General features: G+C 40.2%; 2 protein-coding genes across 2 annotated transcripts in view; one reads left to right on the top strand and one right to left on the bottom strand.

The window, feature by feature from the left end:
* ackr3a (atypical chemokine receptor 3a) overlaps positions 1-20,727 on the bottom strand; it is a 124,178-nt gene that overhangs the window by 74,084 nt on the left and 29,367 nt on the right. The window lies entirely within an intron of this gene.
* Positions 591-20,145, top strand: LOC140319333 (vang-like protein 1). The gene is made up of 9 exons (XM_072396932.1): positions 591-685; positions 5,134-5,374; positions 6,063-6,231; positions 11,870-12,298; positions 13,647-13,822; positions 15,102-15,235; positions 16,735-16,885; positions 18,403-18,637; positions 19,244-20,145. Exons 2-9 carry the CDS (start codon positions 5,304-5,306, stop codon positions 19,502-19,504), a joined length of 1,626 nt encoding a protein of 541 aa, XP_072253033.1. The 5' UTR covers positions 591-685; positions 5,134-5,303; the 3' UTR covers positions 19,505-20,145.

Below are 20,727 nucleotides of genomic sequence, written 5' to 3'. Positions count from 1 at the left end.
AACACTAAAAAAATATATCTAGTGTTGTCTTGATATGTCTTTTAGCAAAATACGGCGTGTAGTTATTGCGGCTAAGCTGCTAAATGTGTTTGGTCTTAACCAACATAATGTTACATCTACAGGCATACAGGATTTTAGCTAAACAGAGTGATCTTTCAGTTTGTCTGAGGAGATGTACTGTAAAACTCCTTGTTTAAAAGAACCCCCTAAAAACGACGAAAGGGTAGCATCATCACTTGATTCTTAGCTCAAACCTCAGTTTTATAATAAAGCAGGTGTTTCTGGGTCAGATGCAGAGCCCTCGGTACTATCCACCGTCACCAGAAGTCTGCATTAAAATTAGATTTGTTTTTCTGAGAACACAAAAGGGAATCAACAATGAGCACAACGAATTTTGGAGTAGTTGTGCTTTTTAAAGTTTACAGGTCAAATGCAGCTTCTGAGCTGTCATAAATATATCCAGACAGTTCTGAAACAATCGTACAGGACGACCTCTTGTGGGCTACCGTAGAAAATTCTCATTGTGCCGCTCCTGCGAGTGTTGTAAATCCATACTGCCTCCCTCTCTGGTCCTGGAAGCCACAATGGCCAGACTCGTATGAGGGAGCGCCTCACAGCAGCAGCAGCCGCGGTGGATCCACTGACAACGAGGCACACCGTTAAGGAATATCGGAAATAGTTTAAGGTAAGTAAATTAATCTATGTCATAATGCTGCGTTTTAGACGTCAGAAACGGGTGTAGACTGCAAAAACAGCCAGAGACGCACGACCACATATTGCTGATGAAGTTCACCGCTCCCGTGCCATCGTGGAAAATGGTTTTCTTCTTCCCAGACAGATGTGGCCTCATAACCCGTTTTTATCTAGACACTGCTCCAGCTGGCTGTGTCCCAAATGCAGATAAATGCGCTGAGCCACAAACAGAATGAGTTGCTTATATTAGGTGACTGTAGGAGATTTAGGCCACTGTGGTGAAGCGGGAGACTGCAAACCAAAATTGCAGCTGTACAATAGAGGAGTAACATCCACCGTTCTTTAAAATAAATGGCGTTTGGGGATGAGGCAGCCTCCGCAGGGCGACGGCGTATATCGCCATCATCAGCCACTGGCTGCACAGCTGGATGAGGTGCTACTATGAATAAAAGACCTTCGAGTATTTCCTCTGGCGGTGTCCACAGAAGAGTCATGATGCTGCAAAGACTGTGCAAAGAACACAACTGCGTTTATTATTAAGCAGTGCCGACAGGTCCTGTGCAGGGAGGGTCAGGACACTGAGAGGTCTGAGAAACTCTTTATCAGATGACTCATCCCATGAAAGATACCAGCTCTTGCCAGGAATGATCAAAAGAAAGTAGTGTGCTGGTGCTTTTGCCTTTGTTCTCTCTAAAGCCACAGTTTCTACTGGCTGGACAGGATGTCAGAAGTGTAACAAGAAGTGGAACTACCTTAGGCTAAAGAGGAGCACGAGGAATGCTTTGATAATGTTATACGTGATACCTTATGAATTAGTTTACGTGTGCAGAGACATAAACACACAAGAATCAGGTTGTTCCTCTGCCACCATTCACCTCCTTCAACTCCCCTTCTTACTTTTATTTAGTTCCACATGAGTTAATCAGAGGGGCCTAAAGTTTGCATTCCAGAGAACTGTGTCAGGTCTTAACTTTCTCCTTTTTCTTTGTGAGCGTGTGGGTGTGAAGGATCAGCAAGGTGGGAAAAACAGAGACTCAATCAGAGGTCATGGGTTTGCTTTCTGCACATATTCAACCATTATTACTGTGTCCAGGATCAAATATGACAGCAAACAATAAAAGTTTCATGTTATTATATATACACTAGTAATATTTTCCATGAAATAAGATAAACGGTTGTTTCTCAGTGAGTTTTATGACTTTAGCTCAGTTCTTGTGATTTAAGTCTAGCAGTAATGTAATCTGTTAGTGGGCAGGTGTTCCTCTGGGTTATCTGAAGTCCATGGAGGGATTGGGAGCTGAAATCACTATAAATAACCTCACATACACACACACCAGACTTTATCAGTCTTTGTTTGATTTAACAGAGGTTTTAACAAGCTTAGTGAGTTTTTTACTGTGTTGCTCTGCCTATTGTGTCTACTGCTGCTGTGAAACAATGCATTTTCGTACAGTGAAATCACAGCTGAAACAATTGGCTGGTTCAGGTTCTCAAATATGAGTGACATATTAGTTTTCTGTGGTAGCAATTTCTGACTTATGATTGAAAATAAGCAACATATATTGACAGTGAGTTTACCATGTATTGGATATTTTGTACTTGTGTGGTATGTTGACTTTTTGTCAAATTGTGTAACGGTCAGCTGCTGCATCTGGCAGATTATGGCATAATGCCAACATAGCAGGGAAGGAAGGGTGGCACAATGGCTTATGGGTGTCAGGGAGGGCACAGATGCCATGGTAACCAGGCTCCAGCATGAACACTCGATGAGCAATGAGAGTGATCTGTGCCATTCACACTGCCAAGGCTGCATTGGACACCTCAGTGCCCTCACAAATTCTTCTTTTTCTGCCCAGTTTGGCGGGCAAATCTCTTTACAGCCAAGGGCAAATCTCACATTTGCAGATGTGGTATGTGCTTGTGATATGTGGCAGCTCTACTCGTGTGTATATTTGTTGCGAGAGTAAGATCTGTTTTTGCTCTCTCTTTAGAGTAAAAGTAAAAAAGGAGCCTACAGCACCATATGTGTATGCACCTCTCAGGCAGCACATGTGTAATTACATTAGTTCCTCCTGTGGAGCAGCCCCTGTCCACTAAACAAACACATTAATGAATGTTTGTTTTACATTAGTGTCAGTTTCTGCCCTAGTATGTCACTGCTCAGTGCAGCCAAGTGGAACGATGTTCAGTGATGCAAGTGCACGTCACTAAAGATTATATTTTCTATACACGCCCCCGCAAAGAGGACTACTGAATTATTTTGTACGGGCCAACTCAGCGTAAGGAGGCTGTCGCATGACTCAGATGCACGTTTTTTCTTTATTATTACTGCATGCTTTATTCATAGTTATCCTTGGTTTGTAACTGATAGTTTTTCTTACCCCGTGGCTGTGATTTTCCACATGGCCTGGTTCTCTGTGTCTCTTCATGCTCATCTTTTGGATGAGTAGCCTCTTGGTGTGATCTTCTTGGCCCACATACCGCAGCCACACGCTCAGAGATCAGCACTCAGGAGGTTAACAGCTTTCATTCAAATCATCTGGCTCATTCATTTAACCATATGGGCGCTGGGTGTGATGAGAGACCATTGTTTGGTCTTTGTGCCCTCTGTTTGTGCCACCCCCTACCTACACTCTCACACACATAAGTGTATCAGGCAAATTTACTCTCAGCAGGGGTGATTGATTATTACTCCTAGATAGGGCCCCCTGCCTCCACTGTTGCCAGGGCAACAATGGACGCTCCTGATGTGGGTTAGAGATTAGACATTTGACTTTGTGTTTAAAATGTGATGGTGTGCCATCAGGTTTGACTCAGTGATAGGCTTCTTAATCTATTGAGTTTATATGCAGCGTCATATTCAGTGGCGACTGTGGGATATTTCACTTCTTTACTCTCCAGAATCATTCTATCTTAAGATGATGCAAATTAAAGCATTTAAGATAATTAATATGTACTGCATGCTGATCCTTTATAGAACGTCTTTCTCATGCACTGCAAGATGAGCTGAGGAGGGAAAGAAAACCACACAAGCTCACCTTATTGAAAGTCATCAACACAGCAGTGTGTTCTTCTCACTGTAATGATCTCCACAGCATTCACATCCTAATATGCTGTATGTTCTAATTTAATGTTTGCACGCATCATTGGCTGGAGACACAACAATGGCCTGTAAATGGTGTGCTGAACAGTTCCAGTTAGCAAAATGAGATGGTGCTGGGGATGGTTATTGGCAGTTGGTTGTCAGGACAACAGCTGGGAGACAGACAGGGTGTAGATTGAGGACTAAATGAATGGTCATGCATGGTGAAACCCTGAGACATCCTCCTGCATACATCACACAGCATAAATTAAGGCCCAGAAGTTGATGCTGCCCCAGCTTATCATGACACATTGGATAAGTCATTCTAAATCTTTTGCAGATAACTGTGCATTCCTTTTAAATAGGAAAATTTCACATTAATGTTGTATTTAGCACAGAAGAGCGTTGGCCAAGTTTGCCAATCTTTGTCAATTTATGGGTTTCATGAACCAGGGTGGACTTAATTGAAATGTTTAAAGTATCCTCACATTATGGGCCTACAATAAATAGTTAGATAAAGACCTGAGGATTTAAAATGTAAGGTTCTATTCCTTGTAATATGAAAAAGTCTTTAAAGAGAACTGAGATGTGAATCTGGAGTTAAACCTGCCAGAAAATCAGATAAAAGATACTTTCTTTTTCTTCTCTTTAGTAGCAGTACTTGGTTGTTCTAAAAGTACATAACTAAAAGTGCTATTTAGTTTGAATGCAATGTATTACTGAAAAGGCTAATTTTGTAGGTTTTCTTCCCAAAGCTATCAAAATGTCAACGCTTGAGATTCTGTATTTATTTTTATGCAACTTTTATTTTGCCAATGAAGTCTCCTGAGATGTAATATTTGTGTTTACAAGAGAGAACTGACCAAAATGGCAGCATTTAGGCACACTGACGTAAAAAAAAATAAAAAATTTAAGAGCCGTAAAAAGTCATCGTGTTCGTTTAAAACCGTGACTTTCCTCAGATTCATGTGGTGTTATGAATGCCCAGTTTTATGTAAGTCTTTCCAAGTAAAGTTGGTCTTGTAAATTATTCCGAGCTGATGGTTCAGAGTACAAAAAAACAACCTAGTGTTGCCAAGTCTGTTACAAATTCTGGACATTACCCATTAAATATCCATCTTACAACCTTGAGAAGAATGAGAAGGATTTGGCAAGGTTAAAAATAGTTAGATAATCTAATTAATTCAATTACAAAACAACGCAGCACAACAACTCGAATCATTTTTACCAGAATCCTGTCCTTTCCCAATTCAGCACAGTTCTATGCAGAAATTCAGAAATGTCTCTTGTATCTGTTATGTATATGTTCGTTGTTTAGACACAGCCCTTAGAGTGTTCGCTCTGTGTTTGTCTCTCAGGTTAATGTGGTATTTGAAGCAGCTCTCTGGGCTAGTCGTCAGTCGCCGTGGATTCCTGAGGCTTGTCTCTATAGCAACCCATTCCTCCTCCTGAGCACTGCTGCCAACTTCCCCTCTCTGCCACGCTTCCTCATCCTCCAGCCCAATCACCATCTCTGAACACTGTTGGAATGGACACCGAGTCGACCCACTCTGGCTACTCCTATCACTCCAGTCGCTCTGGGAGATCAAACCGACATGGGTATGTTTCCTGTCTGCTGGCCTCTCTAACTGGCTGTCTGCTTCTAACTGTTCTTCTCATAACACAACTCTGTTTCCATTAGATCACTCACTCTATATTTCATCCCAGCCCTTGCTATGGTATTTTTACTACTTTGTTGTTCCACTTTGACTGTGCCACATGTTGGTTGTGGCCCAGTAAATGAGTATGAGAGACTAAGAGGGAAAACAGAACAAAATAGAGATTGAGATGGACAGAGCTCATGGATTAGGGTCGTCACAGCTGAGTGGTTCTAACCTATTTTAGTGACTCTGAAAATAATGCATTCGTTTGATCCTCATCCTGGTCATTCCTGAAGCCTGTGATTATCTCCTGGGACCTTCCCTCTCTTCTTGATAGCTATTAGTCTAGCTGTCATTTTCATCATTGATTCATGTTCACATCATTTTTACTGATTTTTTATTAATCTTTTTGCATGTAAATTGTCAGGAAATAATGACCACTGTCAATCATTACTATTCTGAAACTGTTTTTTAATAGACAATGCTTTTATTATTATATCTATTGTTTTTAAACATTCCATTGATCATAAAATCATTGGTACATAGATCCTCATTTATACCTCTGTGGACATTTCAGTCTTATTTTCATGGGGAAATGCCTTATCCTATATCTCATGAGTGTGTGTGGTCTTGTCCTCTTTTTCCAGAGAACGAACTCGCGAGCGACACAAAGCCAGCAGCAAAGACAGCAACCGCTCTGAGAGATCTGTCGTCATCAATCCCCCAGACTCGCCGTCCCAAGACTCCCCTGTTCACAATGGAGAGCCGCTGCCTGGAGAGCCCACACCGGCAGCAGATCATGGGGATGAGGCCCAGGTATTTGTTTATTCTCCAGGTTATCAGTGTATGGAGTACTGGAGTAACTTTCAACTTTAAAGTGACCAAAATCAGATACTGTTAAGGCATGCTAGTTGATTTTGTTATAGATGAACACGCTCTGAAATTGTCTGTGCAGAAGTCACATTAGTAAACCCAGTAATCCATGAATGGACTGGTATTCTGACCTTATAAACATACATTCCCACACAGCTGGCTGCCCATTGCCTTGCACAAAATAACAGTTGTGACACAAGATCAAATAAGTCAAGGGATTAACGTCCCTCTTGTAGGCTTGGACAGATTTGTACAGACAGTGCTGTAATACAGTGTGTAAGTCGTCACTGGTAGCAGTCATTCTATACAGCTGAGTTTGCTGAGGTCTGAAAAATTGAAATAGATTTTATGTAGAGAAGGCCTCTAATAGTGCAGCACAGAGTAGTCAGCGCTTCAAGGATTAGAGATGCTGTCAATTACAGGGATAAAGGCATAAAGAAATGGTTCAATATTTCTGTTTGTTTGCAGACTTAGATTAGAATATTAATAGCGTCGGTATGTGACACTATAGCTTGTTATTTGTTATCTTAGCTTAGCTTAGCACAAAAACTTTTATTGCCAGGCATAATCCCCTCTGAAAAAACAGCAAATTTGTCAATTTACCAGTGTTTCCCCACATGTGTTTTCTCAACATGTTTGACTACTCTATACTGGAAGAAGCTAAAGGAATAAAGAAAGAACAAAAATAGGCTCTTCCTCTAAATGAACATTATTACTCTTCATAGAGAACTTTGCCTTAGGCAGTCTGCACAGCGTCTCTGACCTACTTGAAATCTATAGAAGAGGAGAGCATTTACTCACAGTGTATGGACTGCGAATGTGAAACTGTAGAACTATATCTATCTGTTTCACAAGTTGCCAGTAAAATGTACTTTCCCAAATCAATAAGATATTTCAATGGAAAAAGGAAAGTAACATTTATTCATCCAGACTTTCTCACATATTTTAGAGGTCTGACCAATTTTACCATCACTCTCCTCTACATCGCCTTCTGATGGGAAAGTAACATTCCACACATTCCCCACTGGCATGTGATTGTCACCATATAGCTTCCATCCATTGTCATCAGTGCAAGGTAATCTGCTTTTGTACTGAATTTGCCCTCCAGAAAAATGTGTCCAAATGGCAGAGCAGCTCTCCCATTACCATCTCTACTGCCATCACCAAGCTCCACTCCAGCTTGTGCTTTTTGGAGCAGCTTACATTGGCTGGCAAAGGCACTGTAACACTAACTGGTCTCCAGTGCAGAGAGATATTCTCACAGACTGAGATTAGCCTTAGTTTCCTGCCAAATGCCACTTTGGGGAAAACTGATAGGAATAATCTTCTGTGTTTACATGCATGACATAAGAATATGGCCTTGGAGTACAGCTTTTGTGTTTGTGTGCATGTACGTGTGTGTGTGTGTGTGCAGTTTGTTTTTCTTTTGGTTTTTTTTGTACTCATAGGTCCAAAAACAACATCACTATACTTGTGGGCTCCAACATGTTTTGTGGGGACCAAATGGTGGACCCCACATGTTTAAAGGGATTTTTGAGGGTCAAAGCTGGGTTTTGTGATTAGGGCTGGAATTAGGTTACAGTTAAGTTTAGTGTAAGCGTAGGGCTTGGAATTCAGCTATGGTGTTAGGGTTTGAGTAAGTTGCATGAGGAATGCATTATGCCAATGTTGTATCACCATAAAGATAAACAAGTTGTGTGTGTGTTGGTGTGTATGTGTGAGTCATAGTGAGTCTGTCACTGAGACTGTCCAAGCTGCTTTGTGAGAGACTTTGTGCCAGAAGGGAGCAGCTTCAGTTTCCTTCCAGTGTTAGCTCAAGCAACACCAAAGCATATGTTACTCTTGTTTTAGCGCTCCTTGCTACTTGCTGCAGACACCATTTGACCTAATCAAACAAGAACAGCTTGTAATGTAATGCAAAAACGTCACCATCCAAAAAAAAAAAAAAAAAAGTAGAAGAGTTTTCTGAAAGTATAAAATTTAAGGAAACATTCCAAAGATGTCACTTTGGAAGGAAACCAAGATCTTATATTTCATATTAGCTTACTCGCACAATCCATGGCACAAAAACTCTCTTGGATACAAGAAGAAAGAAAGAAAGAAACAAGAAGTCAATATCATTTTAGACTCAATCCAAGCCGGTGGAGCTGAGCCATTGTGCTTTACAGTCAGAAGACTGTTTGTTGTGTGTTGCAGTGCTTAATGGTGGTGGAACAGGCCTGATCACAATCCATATACACCCTCTGCCAGAAGGGCTGCCAAGCAGGCAGGTGGCAATCTGTGTAATTTTCTCTTCATCATTTTCTTTTCATCATTTTGTCTTCTTTCTTTTTTTTTGCTCACATCACTGTATATAAAGATCACCACTGAGTATTAGCCCTCAAGATTAATCCACTAAGACCTAATGACTGCTTTTAACAGTGCATTAGCTCAGTCAATGATACATTGTTGTGTATCACTGACTGAGACATTAACTGTATTCGTATTGCTGCATTAGCAGTCTTGAGTCTTGGTGCAGAGACTGTTTGGCAGAATATAATGCTAGAATTCCAAGTGGAGGCTGTGCGATTTGGGTCCATATGTTTTCATATCCAATATCACTCAATTGTCAAACAACAAAAAAAAAATGCAATCACTTTACAGCACAACTACATATGTTAACTATTAAGGCCCCAAAGAAGGAACTCAGATGAACAGAAATCAGCACATCTTTCAGTACAAGGAGCTTTAATTTTTTCCAATAATCCATGGTTTTTTTGGCAGATTAACTCATTCTCAAAGGATACCGCTCTTTCGTGGTCCCATCCTATAAAGAGATGATTTATTTGTTGCTGTTGTTTTTGTTGTACCTCAAAGACGTTCTGTGGTATTCAAGTCAGGTGTTTTCTTTTGCAAGGTCAAAGCATTCATAGAAGCCGTGATATTGGCTTTTGGCAGTGTGCTCTGGATTGCTTGTCATCTTATGAATAATGCAGTTATTGAGGAGTGATATATTTACGGATATTGCCGAGGGCTGTACTCATTTTGGTCGATTCATCTATCCATTTTCCATATCAATTTTATCCAATTCAAGGTCCCAGGGAGGCTGGAGCCTGTCCCAGCTAGTCATAAATCGTATCTATATAAATCATTTCAGACTTCAATTAACTTTAACAGTGATTTGTAAGCTCTGCGTGAGGAAAAGTTAACATTTACTGTACCTGTAGCAACACTAAACTCTCTAAATACATGAAAATAAATGTAAATCTCTGCCTCATTTGCCATTTTTAAATGATAGATATTATTTGCTGCAGTATGTTTTAAGCTGTGAGCCTTTAAGTTGGAGACTGTTACACATTTTTCTGTCTTTTAGGAATCAAAAACTGAAAAAGCCTTCAATTCCAATATAATCACGGCTGATAAATGTTGCTTTTCTCTCACATAAGTCATTTCTAACCATTAAAATCTTGTTAATTTGGTAAATGATTTAGTTCTTGCCTGAGAAAAAAAAACATCAGCTCTGTGAGAAGGGAATCAGAAACTGTGAAAAAATATTTTTTCAAGATTTAGCTACTTAGGAAAGAACTGTCTTTGCTCACATAACATTACACTCTTTTGTATTGTTCTGCTCTGCCAGTAAAGTGTGAAATGATGTTAGTTGTTCACAGTCCCTGTTGTCAGGTTGGGGTCCTGATAAGTGGGGGTCGGTTTAAGAAAGAAATGGAGAAATAGTGGAGAGATGTGAGCTGAATAGAAATTAGATTGGACACTGACTGGAGCTGACATTACATCTACAGTACCTGCCTGGCCTCTTGTTTCACGCAGACTCAAAGACACGTACAGGATGAAGTGTTTCAGCATCCCGCACTTCTCTCTCTGCTCATCTGCTGCTGTATTTCTCCTTAACCACCGCCATCCCCCTCTCTGAATTTCCTTCCCTCCTCTCTTTTCATGCTCATTCATCTTCTGGCTGCTGTTGGCATCCCCTCCTCCAGCCTGGCTGAGTTAATTGGCTGTTAACTGCACTGGAAGACCGAATGTGTATTTGTGTGGTATTTTCCTACAATGCTGTTTTCATATTTCATCATATACAAATAACGGCGGTGCTCACTAAATTTGTAGACATTTATTCTAACCTCTTAAAAGTGTACAATGACCCAGCATGCAGTGATGTGCACACACGCTTTAGATAGGTGAGCGGTAATGTGGCCGTCTGTTGTCTGGTTTTCTGGCGGCTTCACCGCAGTCTGGGGCTCTGGCTGTTTGATGTGCTCAGGTGAATATATGTGCACACGTGTGTGAAGATTTAAGGGCTTCTGGGTTCAGCTTGTCACTTTGCCAGCCCTCATTCGTCTCTCTGCAGTTGCCGCTCCTGTGATTAGTTGTAGGCGGTACAACACAGTGACACTCTTGGGGAAAATGAATGGCTAATTAGCTGCGCAAATTAAAGATGGGCATACAAAAACAAATGTCTCCTCAGAGTAGACCCAAATTTATTCTTTCAGTGTTTCTTTGTTTGAAATATTTATGCTCTAAGTGACCGTGACAGTCTGTAGGAAAAAAATGACTATGATTTGCAGTGATGGGCGTGGAAAGCTTCAGCTGTTGTTTTTGTGATTCCGTGTGTGCATATGTACCCTCATGCTGCCTCATGTTGCCATGTGTATCTTTCTTCCTGCTTGAACCTAACTGCGCATCCTATTCTGTCATCCCACATTACTTCTGTTGAATTTTAAAGGCTTGTCAGAATAGGGCCAAGCAAAAGAAAATCAGACATATTTAACAAGCGTGTTCATAGTGGATAGAATCTGTGGTGCTTCTGTGAAGGATGCAAAGAAGCAAGTTAAAAGATTTTCTTTCCTTTAATCTGAGAATTTCTCATGGCTTTTATCATCATTGTTATATATATATTTTATTCACTGGTGGAGGCTTTACACAGCTTGGTTTTAGGAATTTCCTCCAAACACAAGGCTAACTGGGCTGTGCTGCTGGCAGCCATGCAGATTGATAAAAGAGATCTTTCTCATCTCTTCATATTTTAGTAGGTGCTCTTTCCAGTTTCTGAGAGTTAATGTGAGATGATTTGGTTGATAAAGGGTGCTTTTATTACCAGGGCTGTGCTCAGCTTCATAAGATTACGTATTAGCTAGCTGTCACTTTGATGGCATTCAAGCTGCTGCTGCCCTGCAGAGATCATGATTTTTATTAAGATGACATCATCTGACAAAAATCTGACGCAAAAGTTTTTTTTTGTTGTTTGTTCTTTAAACATTTAAAAGTTGTGTATGAAAGATGTAGCCAGAGGCATGTTCTACTACTGTAATTGTTGGTTATTAATAATGTAACACAGCTCAGACAGAGCTAATCCAGTCTAGAACCGACCCAACCATAGAGAGTCTTCTTATGGAAAGAGGTGTGGGCAACAGCAGCTCACTTGCATCTGTAGCTACATATGTTACATTAAACCCAGAGGTGTGAAACACATGATACAATGAAAGTAAACTGGCCCATTTAATGACATGATACGCAACCTAGTATTTCAAATGTATAGGAATTGCTCAAAACACATTTTCCTCTTCTTTCTTTCCATTTTTCATTTCAGGATGATAACTGGGGAGAAACTACCACAGCTGTGACAGGCACTTCAGAGCTCAGTGTTTCCCAGGAGGAAGTGGTTGGCCTAGGGAAGGAGATACAGGATCGGACCCATAGCTTCCGCCGATATCTTCCCCTGGCTGTGGGCTTGTGTGTGGGGCTGCTGGTGCTGGCCACACCCTTGGTCTTTCTGCTTCTTCCAGCAGTAATGTGGCCCGATAGACTGCAGGCTTGTGGTGCTGCCTGCGAGGGCCTCTTCCTCTCCATCTCCTTCAAGCTGCTCATTCTCCTCGTTGCTATTTGGGCTTTGTTTCTGAGGCCGGGCCGGGCCTGCCTGCCAAGGGTGTGTGTGTATCGTGCCTTCCTAACCACACTTACACTCTTGCTCACCATGTCTTATTGGCTTTTCTATGGGGTCCGGATTCTTGATGCACAGGTGGGTTTGAGAGTATGCTATTAGATATTAGATAAAGTATATTGCTTATGGCTTACATAACCAAAGAATATATCTTTATTTTTTTTTGTCAAAGAGGGCAGATCTCAATCACTTTCAAACAATGAGGATGCTGCTTGAAAACAAAACCTGAAAAATAATTTTGAATGAAATGTTTCCTCTTTTTTTTACAAACAAGTGACTCTTTAGCATGACTTAACCTCTAAACAATGATTATTGTTAACTTCTGTTACAGCCACAACACCATGGCGCTTTTCTCTTGTTTTTAGTCCTAAATTATTAACTAGCACTAAAACTCAAAATCCAGTACTTAGCGAGAACACAAATAATAGACAACCCCAAACCATGTGCAGTCCCGCAAGTCATAGTGAATGTGCATGGTATTTTTAGACAGTAACAGGCTCAGGTTGTTATGTGCCAAAGGTAACAAAAGTAGGACATAGTTGACTTTTCATATCCTATTCATCTGTGCACATTAGTTTGTTGAAGCATTTTAGTTACAGGTGAGTTATCCAATCCATATGTAATGTTTCTTGTGGTTCTCCGTCAGGTCCATCCCTTGCATTTCTTGTTTGGCTGAAAAAACACAAGATGGTGAGGGCTAAATGCCATATTCAGGGCTTCAAAATGGTAGTCCACAAAAGAATAAGTAACATCACACTGGCTCCGTCCATTTTCTATATACAATCTTCTGGAAAAAGACTATGTATGAATATAGTGTTCAGTTTCTGGTGAGACAGCAGAAGTGGATTATCCTGTGGACCATTAAGCTATAATAGCATCATGATAGTTTGATGGCTGCCTGGTTTAATCAAATCGAAGTTCACAGACAAAGAGCTTAATCAAACAGAAGACAGATGGAAGCGGAGGCACGAGGACAGCAGGACATCCTGAAAATCCACATAGTTTTTTCTCTGGTAGTGTTACTGCAGTCACTTCTTTGATATTGTTTAAGGAGGAAACCTTTTGCAGCAAAAATCTGGACCTTTTGATACAGGATGCTTTTGCTTTTTATAACAAACCTGCATTTGGAGAGAAGTTTGGTTGCGATTTTGGTCAGCGACCAAGTATGCTGTAAGAAGAGTTCTCACACAGTCATTACATTGTGTTAAAATTTGCTCGCCTCTCAGTGGCAAAAATAAGCACTTTACGTTAATGCTGACAATGTCCTGGTGGTATTACATCACATTAGAGAGTAATTGTGTTCTGCAAAGCTCTTTTGTGCTTATTGATAATTTTGTCTCATCTTTCAAATCTAGGAACGTAGGGCTTAGGTTTGCAAATACCATTTCATTCATGTTTAATGGAACATTTGGTGTGGTCTAAGCAGGATGAGGATTACCATGGTATCGTCCAGTTTGCTGTGTCCCTCGTGGACTCCCAGCTGTTTGTTCACTACCTGGCAGTGGTGCTGCTGGAGCTCCGCCACATCCAGCCCTGCTACAGCGTCTGTGTCATCCGCTCCACAGACGGAGAGACGCGTCACTACAACATAGGACAGCTCAGGTACTCATGCAGAAATACTAATAACTAAGTTAATTATTCCCAATGAAAAAACAAGACTGACTGATATACAGTATGAGATAAGCCCCCTACTATTTCACACATGGATATCACCTTTCGGTACAGTATACACTGACACACACTGGCTTTTCACCACCACTCTCCTCTGTGAAGTATGTGTGTAATTGGAGGCTGATGTCTACAAGGAGGACTGGCGCAGGCTGTAATTGAGTTACACAGGAGCCTTCTCATTTTGGAGATTGGGGGAAGGATGAGAAAGTGCCAGACAAAGACAATGACCTTGTGAAAGTCTTGCTAGAAGATTACTCTTTTTTTTGGTAAGATTGATGTGATAAGGGCTGTGAACTTAAAGACTTCTTCTTGAAAATATTCATTAAAAGATGGTGAACAGGGAATAAGTACCTGGACTGGGTGAAGAACTGAATCAGGTTACACATTGTACTGATAGTTTCTGAAGTAACAGGCGACCTGCATTAATTTTAAGCAAATTATTTGCTCAAAAGCCTTGGGAAATAAAACTGTAGTATTCAAAGGGGTGAGGTTAGAGGAGTCTTTCATGACCTGTTATCTGTGCCACAGTCTCTGATGTTAATATTTTTGTTTAGACTTTTGTTTGTCTGTATTTCAGGTGTTTAATCCTGTATCTGTTTACTGAACTTCCTGGGTTTTTTTTGCTAAGATGCTTGGAACTCGAGGAAACCCAGCAGGGAGTTCTTTGTTAACTCTGTCCCTTGAAGTTGGTTTAGTTTGGAGCCCAGTTTTTCTTTCTTTCTTGCCAGATCAAATTCTCACCATCTGTTTCATTTTTTTGTTAGTTTGATCACTTTAGGCTTTGTGTTCTTGTTTGAACTGTCAGCCTTGCTGCATCTTAAGCTTTTGTTCTCTTTGTAAGTTTTTTTGTTTATTGTCTGGTTGTTTCTTGCCTGCGTTTGTGTCCTCACGTCTAACACTCACTGTGACAGTCTGAGTTTTTTAGGTCAAGGTTGAACTGTCCATTACTGGAATAGGTGAAGATGAATGATATGTGGAACTGGTTCAGGTCACAGTTCAAACAGATTTGTAGAAGCTGATAAATCCCTCTCACCATTGTAGATATAAAGATCATGCAATTTAAAGAAAATTGATCAAGTAAGAATATAATAATCTACAGATACAAAGGCTGACTGCTGTTGGATTCAAGGGCATTATTGACTGTCTCATACTCTATAAATCAGCTGTAATAAAAACTGTACTCAGCTTTTCTCTCTCTTTTCTCACACAGCATTCAAAGGGCTGCTTTGTCCATTTTGGAGTATTACTATAGAGATTTTCCCCTCCACAACCCAGCACTTCTCTCCGCTTCTAAGCACCGGGCAGCTAAACACCTGGCCGGGTTAAAGGTCTACAATGTAGATGGTTAGTCGCCTCATATATCACAGTAATATCCTCTTTCACTGTATAACATTTCTGCTTATCTTTCTCTTGTTTTTACCTTTAATTTTCCATTTAATTTACAATTTTCCTGTTTAATCTGTTCTCTTGCATTGATGTTCTCTACTCCGTCCTCATATATTCCATGGGCAGCTTTTAAAAATAAACTGAGAACGTACCTTTTGGACAGTAAGTACAGATACAAATCCCCACCGTCACTCTACTCAGCACTTTAGCACAAATGCAACTTCTTTCACGGTTCAGTTCTCTCTTTCACAGCACTCTGAAAACCCCATCTCTGATATAACGCATAATTGCATCTCCTCCTCGGAGCACTTCAACTGCTATGCCACAATGCCCTTGATATATTCCCTTCCTGCACTCACGTGCACACATCCTGTAATGCTACATATTGTACTGTTTCCTGCAGTTAAAAGGATCAACTGTTTACCACCCATTAAAGCTCCACCCGATGCAGAACATCTATGGCATGGATGCAGTATGGGATGTGGTGTCCTCAACGCACTTTCCATCCACCCCACCCCACCCCTTTCCAAATCGCAGTGTGTAGGAAAGACCTCTAGGGGGCCACAGGATTTCAAGCCTTAAATAATTCATCAGAATAACTCTCATTTCTCACATTCTCTCACATCTCTCTTTCCTCCCGCTCAGCCGTTCTCCCGCTCCGCCTGTTCTATCCTTTTTTCTTCCTTTTCAAGCAGTCACTGTTCTTATTATAGAATGAATATGTGGGCCAGGAGGTAAAAGAGGCTGATGGTTCCCAGTATTTTCAGTAATATTTGCAATGTTTCTCACACAATATGTTGGTTTTTCATCCATATTTCATCTTTGCAGTTGGTGTCAGTCTCTCACCTGCGCACACACATGCATAAACACATAGTATGCAAATCAGATTATCAATGATTTATATCCCTCCCTGACCTACAACATTAACTCTATCACCTCCCCCAAACTTCACTGATCCTCATGAATATGTACAAAATCCCCCACACTGAAAGCCCAGGTACTCTGATGCACTATTTCACAAGCTCCATTAGTTTTATTGGTTTATCATGCAAACGAGTAAATTCACACATTAGACAAGGACCGTGGCCTTTGATGTGTAAAATAATTCATTCAAGAATTCAAGTAAGGAGGTTGTAAGTGGAAATTTGGACACATTTAGGAGAAATTATCTATTTTCTCGGTTGCATAATTGAAATATTTTATAACTGTGACAGGGATATAAGTTACAAAGATTAAGATACATTGTCTTCAGATCTTTTTGAAAGGTCATTTAAGGACAATATGAGCATTATATGAACTAGAGAATTTGTTTTGCATCTCTAGTGATGTGAATTTTTCCTTCCAGCATTCAGAATGCACCCCATTCATCACTGGTTGGGGGCTGCAGGGTCAGGGGCTGCTTCCTCCAGGTCAGTCTGATATAATCAGTTTACTTTTGTCCTCTCTATCTGCTGCAGCCCCAGGGAGCACAGCGGCAGCCCAGCCTAGTAATGGAAATCAGTCACGGGCCATGGTTACAGCTGCGGGCAAACGCAAAGACAATGCGCACAATGAGTTGTACTATGAAGAAGCCGATTATGAGAGAAGAGTTCGTAAACGTAGAGCAAGGTGAGTAAAAATGTTATCATCTTAGAGCCTGCATAGACAGTGGCTCGTGAGGGATGGACTGATAAAATTCGGTTTCACAGATGCACTTTGTTGAGTAAATTTATCGGCTATTTTACTTGCCAATCACATCAGAAAAAGTCACCAGTCAAGTCTAGATGCATTTATGTAACACTCTGATAAGACCAGCCATAAGGAATGAAATTGGAAGCAAATATTTCCAAATAAGAGCCTTATGTCCACATCTGCTACAGAACCACCACATCCCACTCTGTCAGATCCAGCACAAGGTCTTTAACTGTCATTTCCAAAATCTGTTGTTACAGATTCATTCAGGCCACGCCCTGTTTTGCATGGAGCATTTGTGGATTTGTGGCAAGGAGGATTTGTGAAAATCTGGAGCCAATAACGTTTCAGTTGAAAGTTTGAGTAAATATTTGTGAACATACAATGTACTGTGCTCCATGGACGTAGATTGTTAACATTAACAAGGGGAATTTTTCATGAAAAAGAATGCCACAATTTCTACACATCATCTGAACTGAAAAAAGGGGTTTCTATTCACCTCCTCTCTGTTGGTGAAGTTTCAGAGTCCGAAATCCTAAATGAAATCCAATTCAAGTATTGAATTGTACACAGTAATTTATAGAAAAAGTGATAAATTATAAATATTTCTTTATTATCAAGCTGACTACCAGCTGCTTTATTTTGTATTCATGTTTTTTATGATATAAGCACAGAAATATTCTTCTGTCTCTTTGCATTTTATTATTTAATCCCTGATACATTTTAAGATTCAATTAAGAATTTCATGAATGGGTGGATGAAGCATCCTCTGACATCATGGTGGTCTTTGGCCTAAGGTTTCAGTGGCAAGATATTTCAAAATCAGTGAAGCAGTAAATGAATGAACAAAAACTCTCTCCAGCATAATCTTAAGCATATTTCTGACAATGACAAAAAGCCATTATTTTAAACTGTCCACAGCCTTCTCATCTATATTTTTCAACTTTGTATTCATATCTACGGATAACAATTACATATGTTTTTAGCAAACAGTTTCAACTGTTAATTATTACAATTTGCTAACAATTCAGCTGTTAACCTTACTTTTAGTTAATCATTTCCAACTGTTAATTCACAGTTTTAGCTTTAGCTTGCTATCTTAGCTGCTTATGCATTTAATTTCGCATTTAATTTGGTTAAGAATTTGTCATTTTAGCCATACTAAGCTACGTTTAAAAGTCACCGACTTTTTGACCATAACATTTGTATCATTTTGGTCATGTTTAACTACTCTCCACTACTTCATATTAACTGGTTTGCTCAAATTTGTTCATGTCCATTTGAATCTGTCATCAAGTTTAAGTTCTGATTGGCTGGGTCTATCTTTCCAAGTACCCCTTGGCTTCTGCAGATATATTGGGTGACACGTTGCCCCAAGTTGGGAATCAGTGATTTAAAGTGAAAACAAAAAGCTGACTGCTGTCTGTGTGTCTGTGTGTGTGTGTGTGTGTCAGGCTGGTAGTGGCTGTAGAGGAGGCCTTCACCCATGTCCGCCGCATGAAGAAGGAGGATGAGATTGCAACACCGTCAGATATTATGGATGTGCGCGAGGCAGCTTTGGCCATATTTCCCTCTATGGCTCGTGCCCTGCAGAAATACCTCCGCACAACCAGGAGACAGCACTGTCACAGCATGGAGAGCATCCAGAAGCACCTGGCTTTCTGCCTTGTCAATAACATGAGCCCCAAGGTCAGTGTGGCTCATATCTGTCTCATGTTTCAAGTCTGTGTTCATCTGACTTGAGTTTGAGTTGAATAATTTGGAAAAAGCTGTGAAACATTGCGGTCATCACGTTAACTTCTGAAATCTGGGAACTAAGCAGCTTTTCTAAAAGTTCACCCAACAGGGTAACAAAAAATAGCATCACGCTGGTTGTATACATGCACAAATTTAGCCTGATATGCCTTTATTGATAGTGAAAGTGGAGAATAAAGTAAGAAATAGAGGGTAAATAAGAGAGGGTTATAAATGCAACAAAGGTCTTACTACTCAAGAATGAAATACTAGATGCACTGATATGCATTTTAAGCATTGGGCTGCAAAGAACCTCAGTAAAACCTCCTGTAAACTGAGATCATGGCTCTTCTTATATCTTCAAACTAAGAGATGTATTTGAAGCTAAATCAAAAACTTCGGGCATCAACATGTCGCCAAAAAGCGCTTATGTCTTACAGTTGAGAACCTAACAAGAGGTGAACATTTAAATAGAAAATGAATCTTAGTCACCAAATAAGACTAAATAAGTCTTCACACCTTGACGAATACTGCAGTAACATTATCTTTTTCTGTCTCCAGGCCTTTCTTGAGGCCTATCTAGTTCCTGGTCCCAACCTGCAATACGGCCCTGAGCGTTGGATGGCAGATCAGTGGACTTTGGTCAGCGAGGCTTCTGTCACCGGTGGCATTAAGGAGGGAACTGAGTTCCTTCTGAAGTGTCTTGACTTTAGCTTAGCTATCACTGTCAAGGGCATCCCTTACATCCATTTGACTGAGGAGTACATCGACCCCAAGTCACATAAGTTTATACTGCTGCTCCAATCAGAAACCTCAGTTTGATAGCGACAACAGTTGATCAGCACTGCTGCTCTGGACGTACAGAACTGTCACAGTTATCCAGCTGCATTTTTCAAGTAAAACTTTTTGTACTGTTTTTGTACTTACGTGTGTAGTTTTCTCACATAGAGTATCTTTGTCTTTGTCATGGGAGACTTGGAAAAACGATAAATGACAGAAACAGTGGGGAGATAGGCCTGAATTTCTGTGGACATTTGCAGGACACAGTTTAATTATTCCTCTATGCACTACAGATGACCCTCACAAATATCCATCTTCCCTTTGTTTGCATGTGTCCGTGTGTGTGCCTGTGCAGAAAAAAAGCTTGGGACGTAGGGAGAATGCGTGGTTTTAAGATGCAGAGGTCTGAGTGCTTGTAGGGTTTTTCACTGGGGTGTGTCTTAACTGATTTAATCTAAACTAAAAACCTTTCCATGACAACTCCTTTTTTTTCTGTCTTTTTTTTTCTTTTTTATACGTGTAGCAGTTTTTATTTATAATTGTCCGGTGCAGATATATGTACAGTATTTATATGTGAATACACTTTATCCCAACAATCTTTTTTATACCAAAACTGTGCACTCTTTGAATATTTTCTTTTTCTTCTTGTCAAAGATTTTTTTTTTTTACCTTGTATATCTGCGCTGTATTTGTTGAGATAACTGGACTGTAAATACCTGATATACTTGTTTTTAAATGTTGGACAAATCGCAGGAGTCTCATGAACAGAATACCAACTGCAGTATAACTGAAAACAGATACAACTGACTTCTCTTTAGGTTTGTACAGCTCAGTGTGTGCAGCTTACACTGATCTTTTTGTTGGTGAGCAAAGATTAAACGTTTGTACAGCTGTTAGGTTCAAAACCTGTGCATATTTCACATGAAACTTTTACCCAATGCTGTTTCATTTGCAGAACATTTACTCCTGATTTTCATCTTGGGTCATCAAGATGGGATTGGATATTAAAGCACTTCAGCCAAGAATTTAATAAATTAAATTTTAAAACTAGACCTGGTGAGATATCTTAAAAGATTTAGGGCATTTTGTACCTCTACAGTCCTGCTACAAAATTAACAAGAAGTAATCTCATGCTGGCAGTGTTTAAGCAAGTGTTGAAATGAATAATTGAGTGTGAATTAGCTCAGCCAAGAGTCAGTATTCCTGCTGTCAGTGTTTTGTCTGTTAATCTACTGCCACCTATCTGCCACAACTAGAACACTGTG

Source organism: Leuresthes tenuis, unplaced genomic scaffold (assembly GCF_036924035.1).
Source record: "Leuresthes tenuis unplaced genomic scaffold, fLeuTen1.0.hap1 SCAF_12, whole genome shotgun sequence".
NCBI lineage: Eukaryota > Metazoa > Chordata > Actinopteri > Atheriniformes > Atherinopsidae > Leuresthes > Leuresthes tenuis.
This window is presented reverse-complemented; position numbering and strand designations above follow the sequence as displayed.